The 12,036-nt window shown below is 38.4% G+C and overlaps 1 protein-coding gene across 6 annotated transcripts in view; it reads left to right on the top strand.

Moving 5' to 3' along the window:
- ORC3 (origin recognition complex subunit 3) overlaps positions 1-6,383 on the top strand; it is a 63,885-nt gene extending 57,502 nt beyond the window's left edge. For 4 of the 6 annotated variants that reach the window (XM_024733696.1, XM_024733694.1, XM_024733699.1 and 1 more), the window contains 4 exons: positions 1,642-1,783; positions 3,720-3,836; positions 5,326-5,405; positions 5,960-6,369. In XM_024733696.1, coding sequence (XP_024589464.1) covers positions 1,642-1,783; positions 3,720-3,836; positions 5,326-5,405; positions 5,960-6,065 — 445 coding nt within the window. In that variant the 3' untranslated portion in view covers positions 6,066-6,369. Of the gene's footprint in view, positions 1-1,641; positions 1,784-3,719; positions 3,837-5,325; positions 5,598-5,959 lie in introns of those variants that run through there. The other 2 variants (XM_024733695.1, XM_024733697.1) reach the window with 2 other exon arrangements.
- Positions 6,384-12,036: the final 5,653 nt, after the last annotated feature.

The following is a 12,036-nucleotide window of genomic DNA, read 5'->3' as shown; positions in this document are numbered from 1 at the left end:
CCTGAGGTTGGGATAGGAAAAGTTTATGGTCAGAAATTACAAATGGGTAGCCAGCCATCCAGGGAGGCAGCTCGCATCACAGAAACCATTCCTGAGACTACAGCTAAATAGCTTAATCTTGAGTCAGATGTTAGCAGTACTTGAGGTATAGAATGCTGGTTCTTAGGGCTAATGCTCTTTGCACATGGGTTTTATTCCAATGACTGAAGAAGGAGCAGCATCTGGAAGCTAAATGAGCAGGGGGCCAGGAGCTCTTGAGACGGGCAGGACGGAGATGGTGGGGAGGGAGGGACATGGGTCATACCCTCTCTGCGTCCTCTCTTCCTCAGAGCCAGACCACACAGGAGGAGCGGGTGTGGTGGGATTTTTCTAGGCCCTGGTATCCTCTCTAGGAGGGAAGAAAGCCAGGACGCCAGGAAGAAGAGTAATTTCCCCAGTGGCTGGGCTGAGGGAGCTGCTTGGTTCTGCCTGCACCGGTGGGAAAGGGAGCTGATACAAATCTGTCATGTGACCAAAATACTTTAGGCCCAGGACTAACTAAGCCCCAGAAATCTTTATGAAGGCATGTGAGTTAACTGCTTTAATCAAGTTAGTGACTTATTACTCTGTCTTTGGGTTATGGGTGCCAAAGCTTCTCCCTTCCAGTTTGCTACCCTCTAGGCCACCCAGGAACCATGTACTGTCACAGCTCATACCAGCTGATAGGCTCATTACATATTCAGATGAAATTTTTAATGGTTTATCTTTTAAGTTCACATTTCATTAAAATTGGTTTATTGTCTAGCTCATAAATAAGACAGAAGAATCCCAAGTTACAGTGGTATTTTTTAATAATTGAAATTTTAATGATAAATGATTTCCTTGTTTTTAATACTCTGAAGCTAAAATTTAGCCTTTTCTGCCTATAAAGTAAGGAGGAAGTCTAACACATAAAAAACTTTACCTGTATTACTTCTATGAGAGATATCTCTTGTGATCAAAAAAGAATTTCCTAAACTCTTAATTCCAGGTCTGAGGCCTGTGTTTAACAGTGCCAGGAGTTAAATGTTTGCTATGAGAAGGAATATGGATATCTCTGTTTCCTAAATAATTTAAGAAAGTATTCATTTATACTTTAAGAAATTCTACCTTAAAGATTTTGAGCAAAGTGGGAAGCAGCCACATAGCACAGGGAGATCAGCTCGGTGCTTTGTGACCACCTAGAGGGGTGGGATAGTGAGGGTGGGAGGGAGACGCAAGAGGGAGGGGATATGGGCATATATGTATATGTATAACTGATTCACTTTGTTATACAGCAGAAACTGACACACCATTGTAAAGCAATTATACTCCAATAAAGACGTTAAAAAAAAAGATTTTGAGCAGAAATGTAATTTATATACATTTGTTCCTAGAAGTTTAAATCAGAACTAAAATATAGTTTCTTGTACACCAGAGAGTCAAAGTTTTAAACAATATTACACGGAGAGGTGGCATTCTGAGTGCAGTTGCACTGGATTTGGTATTTGGTTGGTTTTGGCTATTGTTGATTTTGCTTTTTCGGTAAGTTGCTCAGCCCTCTACAGAGGACTGACAAAAGTGGTTTATTGAAAATAGACCTGTGCTTATCTAAAAGCTGATACCTGACTTTGGTGGTTTCAGAGAATACCTCCTGCTTCCAGAGACACAGCCTCTGCATGAGGTGCTGTACTTCAGTGCTGCCCACACCCTTCGCCAGCACCTGAACGCTGCCCCGCGGATTGCCCTCCATACCGCACTCAACAACCCGTATTATTACCTCAAGGTAAGAAGCAGTCATTTCTCTGACAATTTAGTTCAGACTCCAGGCTTTATGTATCACAAAAATATTGTAAATTTGCAGTTCTAATGAGCAGGGAACTGGCAGCTCAGGGTTGCACCTCTTTCAGATATTTTTTTAAATTCTTTAGATTTTTTAGAGGGCATTTTCTAAGCCAATGAACTAACACTGCCAACTTTTGATCATGCGTAATTGTCTTCTCCTTCATGTGATAAAACCAGATCATAGGCACTAAGACTTGAGTATAATGCTACTACTCTTGAAAATAAAGGAAAGGTTTCTTACAGACATAACAGCAGATAATAGGTCAAACCATATGGCCCAGTGAAATGACTTAAAAGAGCCAAATGATTGTTTCTGATGCAAAAAAAAAAAAGGAATTTCATCTTGGATTTTAAACCAAAGAAAGATCTGCTCTGAGAGTATCTCCAGAGCTGAGTATAGAGGACGGCCAGCAATATGCCAGGGATAAACCTGCTAAACTCCAGACACATTTGCCAGTTCCAAGTTGTTCTTTTTACAGAGAGTTCAAGACAGTTGAGAATTTTTAAAACTAACTTTCCTATGACCAGTTTCCCATTTTTTTTTTTTTTTTTTTTTTTTTTTTTTTTTTGCGGTACACGGGCCTCTCACTGTTGTGGCCTCTCCCGCTGCGGAGCACAGGCTCCGGACGCGCAGGCCCAGCGGCCACGGCTCACGGGCGCAGCTGCTCCGCGGCATGTGGGATCTTCCCGGACCGGGGCACGAACCCGTGTCCCCTGCATCGGCAGGCGGACTCTCAACCGCTGCCCCACCAGGGAAGCCCCAAGTTGTTCTTTAAACAGAGAGTTCAAGACAGTTGAGAATTTTTAAAACTAACTTTCCTATGACCAGGAATATCATTTTAAACAGCTCAGTAAGCTATATTTCGGTTATATACACACACATAAAGTAATTTCCTGATAATTTGCTAAGTTAATATTAAATTGTTAATTTGTTAATAAGTTATCAACTCAGTTAAACACCTAGAAATCTTGCAACAGAGGATACTTAAGAAGTGACTCCATAAAACCTATGAAGAGAGTTCCGACGTATTGGTTTCCTGTCCAAAATGGCACACAAACATGCTAATAAGCCTTACAAGAGAGTACTGAGTAGGAAGATGTAAATCAGTGATTTTTCAATGACGGTGGTAGTGGGGTACTTGAATAATTTCATATTTAAGGCACAAAATATCAATTATTTTTATTATATAAACCACAAATTAAAACTCTTTACATAATCTGTCTTTTTGGCTAGTAGTAAGTCACAGAAGAGAACTGGTGCGATTTCAGCAGTTTTGGGAAGGATATAATTCCCATGTATATGTTTGAGAGAGATTTTGTTTCTTAATAAGAACCATCATTTTCACATAGGTTGAAAAAACATTGATGGTTTTGTAGAGGTTAGGATCTGCAGTGTTATCAGCAGTCTTTTTTGAGAGATAACTTATATCCCTGGTAGTGGTGTGTTGGTATTTATTAATACAGTATAGTAATTGCTAGAATTCATGTAATTACAAATGTTCGAAGTGGCATTTTATTGAAAATCCACAAAATCCCATAAACTTTTATGGAAACCAGAAATGCATTAGAGTCTCAATAATGAATAATGTATGATTAAAATGAAAAAAATTAATAATTTATGATGAGAATGAAAAATATGCTTGTCTTCTGATCCTGGCTGTATTCATCTAGTGATTAGGAGCTAGAGGGATTTTGACCAAGACCTCATCCTAAACAACCAGCTAACTATCGGAGAGTAGGTGCAACTCACAAAATAAAGGAAACCAAAGACTACACTTATTGGCTTACTAAAATTCAGGTTAGCAGGTTAATTAATATCTGATTTCGTTCCTCATCATTTCTGAAAGGTAGTTATCTTAGTTTACTGTTATTTTTAGAATGAAGCACTGAGAAGTGACGAAGGTTGTATTCCAAATGTCGCCCCAGACATCTGCATAGCATATAAACTGCACCTGGAGTGTAGCAGGCTAATCAACCTTGTGGACTGGTCGGAGGTAGGTCAGGGGAAAGAGCAAGCCGTCTATGTGTCTAACCATCCATGACAACTTTCCTGGAATGTTTTTATGCTTTTGGTACTTTGAAACTCATCTCTTATTTTTTCAATGCCCTGTCTTTGGTTTGGAAAGCATTATAAATCACCTGGCAAGTTTCTCCAGAAAAGCAGCTCACTGCTCAACAGTCCCACACAAACCCCTGCACTCTGATCCCACACCCTCAACCGAGCCAATTCTGCATCCATGCCAGGTCAAAATAAGTACATTTTAGTATGTTTAGCAAAAGCTAAACAGTTTAGGTCAGTTCCGTTATTCCACAGAATAAAAAAGTACATTATTAAATAGCATTTCCCTTATTGCATAAAAGAAAATATTGGAATAACTACACAAAAGTTAACTCTGTTAAAGGCCCTATTTGACACATGTCACCATTTAAAAATATGCATAATTGGCTGCTTCCAAGAAAAATAGGCATTTTCCTGGGAGATGGAGGTTGGAGTAGAGGATACAGGGCATCCTTTGCTTTTCAACTTTGAATAGTTTTGCTACCTGTTTTTCTCTGCACGTTTCTTAATTCTCTGAAATACAAGATTATTCAGAAACCATTCCATTATCTTCTAATTTTTTTTTCTTATGCAGAGAGCTCAATACTTTATTTAATAGATCTTTATTGTAGTGTATAATTAGTGATATTGAGCATCTTTTCATGTGCCTCTTGGCCATCTGTATGTCTTCTTTGGTGAAATGTCTATTTAGGTCTTCCACCCATTTTTTAACTGGATTGTTTGTTTTTTTGATATTGAGCTGCATGAGCTGTTTGTAAATTTTGGAGATTAATCCTTTGTCCGTTGTTTCATTGGCAAGTATTTTCTCCCATTCTGAGGATTGTCTTTTTGTCTTGTTTATGGTTTCCTTTGCTGTGCAAAAGCTTTTAAGTTTAATTAGGTCCCATTTGTTTATTTTTATTTCCATTACTCTAGGAGGTGGGTCAAAAAAGACCTTGCTGTGGTTTATGTCAAAGAGCGTTTTTCCTATATTTTCCTCTAAGAGTTTTATAGTGTCTGGCCTTACATTTAGGTCTTTAATCCCTTTGGAGTTTATTTTTGTGTATGCTGTTAGGGAGTGTTCTAATTTCATTCTTTTACCTGTAGCTGTCCAGTTTTCCCAGCACCACTTATTGAAGAGGCTGTCTTCAGCCTCTTGTATGTTCTTGCCTCCTTTGTCGTAAATTAGGTGACCATACGTGTATGGGTTTACCTCTGGGCTTTCTATCCTGTACCATTGATCTATATTTCTGTTTTTGTGTACTTATTTATAGTGATTATCAGTGTAGTTTTGAGACTCTGAAATTTGGTATCAGTTTTTAAAATGTGTCAACTACCAGCAGCAGCAGTGCTTGACCTGGCTTAAATACAGAGCCATCAAGTGCCATAAAAGATGTTTGGCAGTGGCAGAGATTTTTATCTTCTTTTGTCCTCTCTCTCAAAAGGCCTTTGCAACAGTTGTGACAGCTGCTGAAAAAATGGATGCAAATTCTGTAACCTCAGAAGAAAGGAATGAAATTATCCAGTATCCTTTAAAATCACTTCTACAGTGTCCAAGTAAGCATACAGAATAGTTTATAGTTTCTCCAGATCTACATTAGAGATTTAACCATACCATCCCAAAATAACTTGTTTCTAAATACTTATTCTGAATTTAAAATTGCCCAAATCTAAACTATTGGGTCTAAAACTTATATAAAGGTCATATTCCAAAATACACCAAAAATGGTCATTATTGAATTCTCTATTTTTCTAAGGTTATTAGTATACTTTAAGAAGTTGGCAGGGAAGCAATTTTCATACTCTGTGAAAAATGAGAACCAGACAAGTGTTACACACTTTTCCATTCGTGTCTTATTGACAGTAGAGTCTAATTACATTTAATGTTTTCAAGTGTTACAGACTTTTCCATTCGTGTCTTATTGACAGTAGAGTCTAATTACATTTAATGTTTTCCAGTAAGGGTTTTAGTTTAATTTAGTAGTATGTATTCAGTTTACTAAATCATGTTTTAACATTGAGATTTTAACCCCTTTTTGTCAGAAGTACATGGTGAATTTCCTTAGCTATAGCCTCCAGTGCTCGGTTTATTAGAGCTGTTTCTGAACTAGAACTTTTAGGATTTATAAAACCTACCAAACAGAAGACTGACCATGTGGCAAGGCTAACATGGGGAGGCTGCTAGAAAGCAAATGAGTGAAGCCAGAAAGATAGCATTTAGCTTAAGAGAAAAAGGAGACCAATCATATTTACACACTGGTAGAGGAAGATTGCTTGGGAAGAAGCATAATGTGTAATCCCTGTGTGATGTTTAAACAGAAAAGTAGACTGTTAATCCCTATCAGGAATGTATCAAAGCACCTTTGGAGTACTTTAGAATCCAACAAGTAACATGCTAACATTGCAAGTAGAACCTCTCTCAGAGTATCACTGCAATTTTCATTCATTAAGAAATTATGAATAAATTGTTCTTGAACATACATAATGTATAAATGTAATAAATTCCTTTGTCTAGGGGTATCTATTAATATGCATTTAATTTAATAGTACTTATTCCTGCTCCCCCAGTTTCTTGCACTGGCATTCCTCACTTTAGTAAATTATGTAATAAGATGAAGATTCTAGAGGTTTCTCCTAGTAACTACAGAGGTTCTAAAACTTCCTCTGCTGCCCCATTTCCTTTAGTCATACAACTTAAAAAACCTCAAGTTGTTTGGCTTTATGCTTCAATGCAGTAAATATTCTACTTCAGGAAGACCCATCATGGAGTCTTAGAGCCTCTAAGGCCTTTACAAATCACATCAACCTTTTAAGACACAGATGAAATGACATCTGAATCTCTTCCATGACAAGAACGCACCAAGACAATGAAACAAGGAGACCTCAAGTTCATTATTTAATATTCTACTTCCAAGAGAATTCTGGGATGTGTCTTTAAGTATACTCACTAACATACCAAAATTACCATGCAAATATGACCAGGAGAAAAAAAGTCCAAATCCAGTGAAGACTGTTTTAGTTGCAAACCTTAGAACTGTGTACTTGCAGGTCTTTTTGTGTGTGTTTGCTTTGAGGACAAATTTAATGTATAACTAATTGTTTTAAAATTTAATATAAACTTAATATATAACTTAAACTTCATTAATTCTGGAGTGTAAAGGAGGTATTATGAGTATAAAGGGCATCTTAGCCCTCTGGCAACAGGGTGGGCCAAGATGACATTAATGGATAAATGCTCCCTTCCCCACTTCCTGCTCCAAAAACTAAAAGTGCTAGATGAAATATACTCCAAAACAAATCATCAGAATGTTGCCAGGGTTAAAAAGTAAGGTAAATCCCAAGGTACCAGAAATAATTACAAGCCAGAGCAGAAAGTGTCTAGCCCTACAAAGCTTTGAGACAGTTACCAGAGTAGCATTAGTTCAGATAGATTAAGTCTTACTGTCTTCATCTAAAAGATGCCAGGATTTCTTACTCAGTAGAATTTAAAAACATGTACATATGCACAAAGGGCTGTCAACTTGGAAAGTAAGGAATTTATGATATGTAAACATAAACACCACCACCAATAAGGAAGAAACTGGACAAATAAGAGGCTTTTGACACCTTGGAATCCATGTGTTAAGAGGCAGAGCCTTCACCTAGGGGTCCCTGAATGAGGGCATGGAGCAGAGCCTCTGCCAGTGCTCATGATCAGAGCAGAGAATAGATCTCTACTTTGTGAAGTTTTCCACAATTTATCTTAACAGCAACTAGGTCACTATTTTTTCTCAATATTCTCTAGCCATTCCCCTCCAATCAGAGGTGTCATCGATCATGTGTTTCATTTTTGACTATGGTTGGTGAAATCTAGGGAAAGAATGTGTGAATGATTTTAAGGATTTTCCACCTATTGTCTAAGTGAGGCAATCAGCAATACTCCATGTCTGATTAACGTGAAGACACCATCAATATCTACAACGCAGTTTCCTCAGCTTTCAAATGGTGCAGATGAGCGTCAGATAAAATTGTTTAGAAACCATTCCTTTTGACAGAATGCTTACACTGTAAGGTACAGAGTCTCACACAGACCAGCAGATTTATGTCAGTATGAGGCACTTGAGGGCTCTTGAGCCCTGCTTCCTTTCTCTTTTGCTAGGCATTTAGTTGAATTCAGCCTATCTAAATGCATGTCAGGAACTGAACCACTTTGATTTTTCTTACTGTCTACTTAAGGATTAGGTAAGAGTAGCAGGATGGAAACTGTTTTGTAAATATTCAATTGAAGCTGTAAAACTGAAACATGAAGCTCATTTGTGGTAGCCATTAATGGAGCACAAAACCCTCAAGCCAGCCTATAAAGTGTCAGCTTAATTATGTCCATTCCTTAATACTGTAAAACCTCACAAATGGGATATTCTGATGCACTAAATCTTGTGGTTAATGAAATACTAATCTGAGAAGTTTGAAAATTTCAAACTGTTGAAGTAGTTTGAAATTTTTTCACAAAATATTGACCATGTACCATGTGCCAGGCACTGTTGCAGGCCCTTGTGATACTTCAGTGAGCACAGATCTTTGCCCTCATTGCATTCTAGCAAAGAGTACAATGATTAATTATGTAGTATATTACAGAAAAAAACGAAACAAACAGCAAAAAGAAGCAGGATGTCATGCTGCAATTTTAAACAGTGGTCAGAACAGGCCTGAGATGACGTTTGAACAAAAAGATTTAGTCATGAAGTTTTATGGAAGAAGTTCATCGTACACAGCGAACAGCCAATAACAAAGGTCCTAAGGGCAGTACGCAAGCTGCACTGGAGGAACAGCAAAGGTGGCCAGTGTGGGACACGCAGTGAGCAAGAGGTGAACTCCAAACTGAGTGAGGCGGGGTGGAGGGCAGGTAAGTTATGGCCCTGCAGACCATTGTAAAGTCCTTACCGTCTATAGGTGGGAATCCATCTAAGAAAGACTTAGACCTTTAAGGGATCACTGACTGCTATGAGAACAGACTGGAATAGGTTTGGAGACACAAATAAGGCAAAACAAAGACCAACTTGGAGGTCACTGAAATCATCCAAGCAAGACACAAATGTCTTCAACAAGAGTAATAGTAGAGATGGTGAGATTTTAGATGGATCCAAGATCGGATGAAGGATGTGAGGAATTCAGGGCTGTTTTTTTGGCTGAGAAACTTCTGAATGTAGATGCCATTAGCTGAGGAGAAGTTTAAGAGGCAAAAAAAGGAGTTTGGTTTTGGACGGGTCTTCAGACCTCTTATTAGATATCCAAGTGGAAAGGTCACATAGGGAGGCGAATGTAACCATCTTTAGGATTAGATGAGATTACCAAAGTGAGTATGAGCAGAGGGGGCAAGGAGCCCAAGGTCAAACTCTGGTTATGTTTTAAAGTTCAGAGAATGGAAGACTGGGCCAGCAGCCAGTAATGGGAGGAGAATCAGGCAGGTGCGGTTAGTACCTTGCAAGCCAACTGAACAAAGTGTTTTAACGTCAAATGTCGATTAGATTTAGCAATGTGGAATATATTGGTGACTGAGTGGTTGAATAGTGAAGACTAAGCCTGGTAGCCATCACCTACCAGATGACCTAACAAGTGTCTAAACTTACCACTAGTCCATACTTATCACACAGAGCCATACTTTGTGTGATACACTGCGGAGATCATAGCATCATCTTATACAAAAGGTTTAACCTGAAACTAATAAATGCTTTAGACCTAACTTCCAGTTTACAGTAAGTGCAAAGGGATAGAAGAGATTAAATTAATGACAATTAATTAATGACAAAGAAACATTCAACAGAACAGGCCTAGTTGTTCCAGAAAGTCAGAATCTTGATTGAATCCTACTTTAGCGAGAAAGCTGCAAAAGACATTTTGAGGACAAATGGGAAAATCTGAATATGGACTAGATGTTAAAGTAGGGAAGCATTACTTTAAGTGGGATAATGTTATTGAAGTTATGTAGGAGAACCCCCTTGTTCTTAGATGCATCATGTATACATTCTTTGAAGCAGTTAAAAATATACATATAAAGCAAATATGGCAAAATAATTCTTCCCTTTAAGTGGATCGTTGGACCAATCTTTCAGCTTTTATGTTTTGACTTTTTTCCTAATAAAAAAATTGGTGACAATAAAATAAAATATACCCAACTGAAAAAAAAAATTTGGTGACAAAAGGAGCGGGGAGGGGGAAGAAGATTGGAAATTTAGAAAATCCTTGAGTTCTGCTTCAAAGGTTATAGAACAGAAAAATAGGTAATAGCTAGAGAGGGATTACAGGATCAAAAGACTTTTAATAGCATGTTTATTATGCTTATGGGAATGATCTAGTAGACAGAAAGGAAACGGAGGCAGGAGAGCACTGCTGGCCCTGTCTTTGAATGAGCTAATGCTCCTCAGCTAGGGCAGAGGCAGGAGCAGAGAACTGGAGCCCCACCAGTGAGCAGACAAGGACAGGCTCATGAGGTACTTGAGCAGGATATTCACTTATTAACACTGATTACTGTGTAATTGTGAAGTAAGGGAGTAAAGAGAACCCTAACAAGGCAACTATTGTATATTCACTGCCAACCCTAGCTGCTTGGATCAGCTGGGGAGCATATTTAAACAGATTCCAGCTCTTCCCTCCCCACTTCTTTAGTCTTCTAAAGCAGTCTCTGTGGGTAGAACCTGGGAAAGCGCTCCAGTTAATACTGCTCATGCAATCAGTGTCTCATTTGGAAACCATTTTCTGTAGGGATATAAGGTCTTGCCATAGGCCAAAGATAGCTTTGATATTTTAAACCTAGAATCTATTTTTTTCAGATTGCCTGTGCCTATTTTTCCTAATACAAAGAACTATACCTGGTGATGTGCCTTGTTAATAGTGACTTACTGAACACATTACAGGTAACCTGAGTGCAGCACCACACCAGCACTGGCTTTTACTGTAAAAGAATAAGATGACTGTTAGCACACTAAATTCTGAAGATACTTACTTACTAGAAGCAGTTTCAGGGCTCTCTGGGAACTCAAAGTGCGGCTGGTTATTTGCACTAATGACCACCTACTGGGTCTGTCTAAATCTTGGATTAACTACATCCAAGAAGTTGTCCACATTTTTTATTTTCTGAAATTACTACTTAAAATCAGTACGCAGCCTATGAGCTAGGACTTTTTGCTACGGTGGACAGCAGAAACTTGGCTGTGGAGGAAATTTTGTTCTTGATCAAAGCTGAATCTAGAATTAAAACATACTACTTGTGGCTCCATTCAGATTGCCAGCACTGATTTCCTTTTAGCATATCTTGCCCGGTAAATATAAAAACCAGCTCTTTTATAAATTTAAATCTACATAAAAATTCACACATGCTTATTATATAAAAGAATGTTCGCTATTTTGGGGTGTGAGAAGGGATGAAGCATATTTACAGTCGCTCTGCCCCCCCTCCTCCACATCTTAACTTACTGCTTGCATTCTAAAATGCTGTCCCACTACACCAGCAGTTCTCGGCTGGGGACTGTTTTCTTCCCCCAGCCCGGACATCTGTCAGTATCTGGAGGCACCTTTTTTGGTTGTCACGATGGGGGGAGGGTGCTACTGGCATCTAGTGGTTGAGGCCAGAGATGCTGCTGAACCTCCTACAAGGCACAAGATAGTCTCCCCACAACAAAGAATGAATCTGGCCCAAATTGTCAACAGTGCTGAGGTTGAGAATTAGTCCATTAAAACCAGGTAGAATTATCCACCCTACTTAAGGTCAGCCTGCACTATATACCAATGTTTGTCAGGCACTTAAATGGGCATATGAATTACCTGGGGATCTTGTGAAAGCCCTATACCCCTTTTGGCCTTGTTTTAAAGAAAGAATTGGTGAAATATAATCACTGAAGTTAAAAAGGAGGAAAAAAAATTCTTTTTGTATCTTCCACTAATTAGGTCAATTATAAATATTTATGTCCCAGCATATTTATGACTTAATTAGTAGAAACATGCTAAAAGAATTTAACAAAAGAATTCACTGAAGTATTTTTCCTCACTTCATCATAGGAAAGCTGTGTTTGGAAAGCATGTATGTAAAGGGAATTAGATGTGCTGAATCATGCTTTCATATAGTGTCCTTTAAAAAAGGAAAAAATTTTAGTTGTTAAAACTGACCTATTGGGCTTCCCTGG

This window comes from Neophocaena asiaeorientalis, unplaced genomic scaffold (genome assembly GCF_003031525.2).
Source record: "Neophocaena asiaeorientalis asiaeorientalis breed wild unplaced genomic scaffold, Neophocaena_asiaeorientalis_V1.1 scaffold248, whole genome shotgun sequence".
Taxonomy (NCBI): Eukaryota; Metazoa; Chordata; class Mammalia; order Artiodactyla; family Phocoenidae; genus Neophocaena; species Neophocaena asiaeorientalis.
This window is presented reverse-complemented; position numbering and strand designations above follow the sequence as displayed.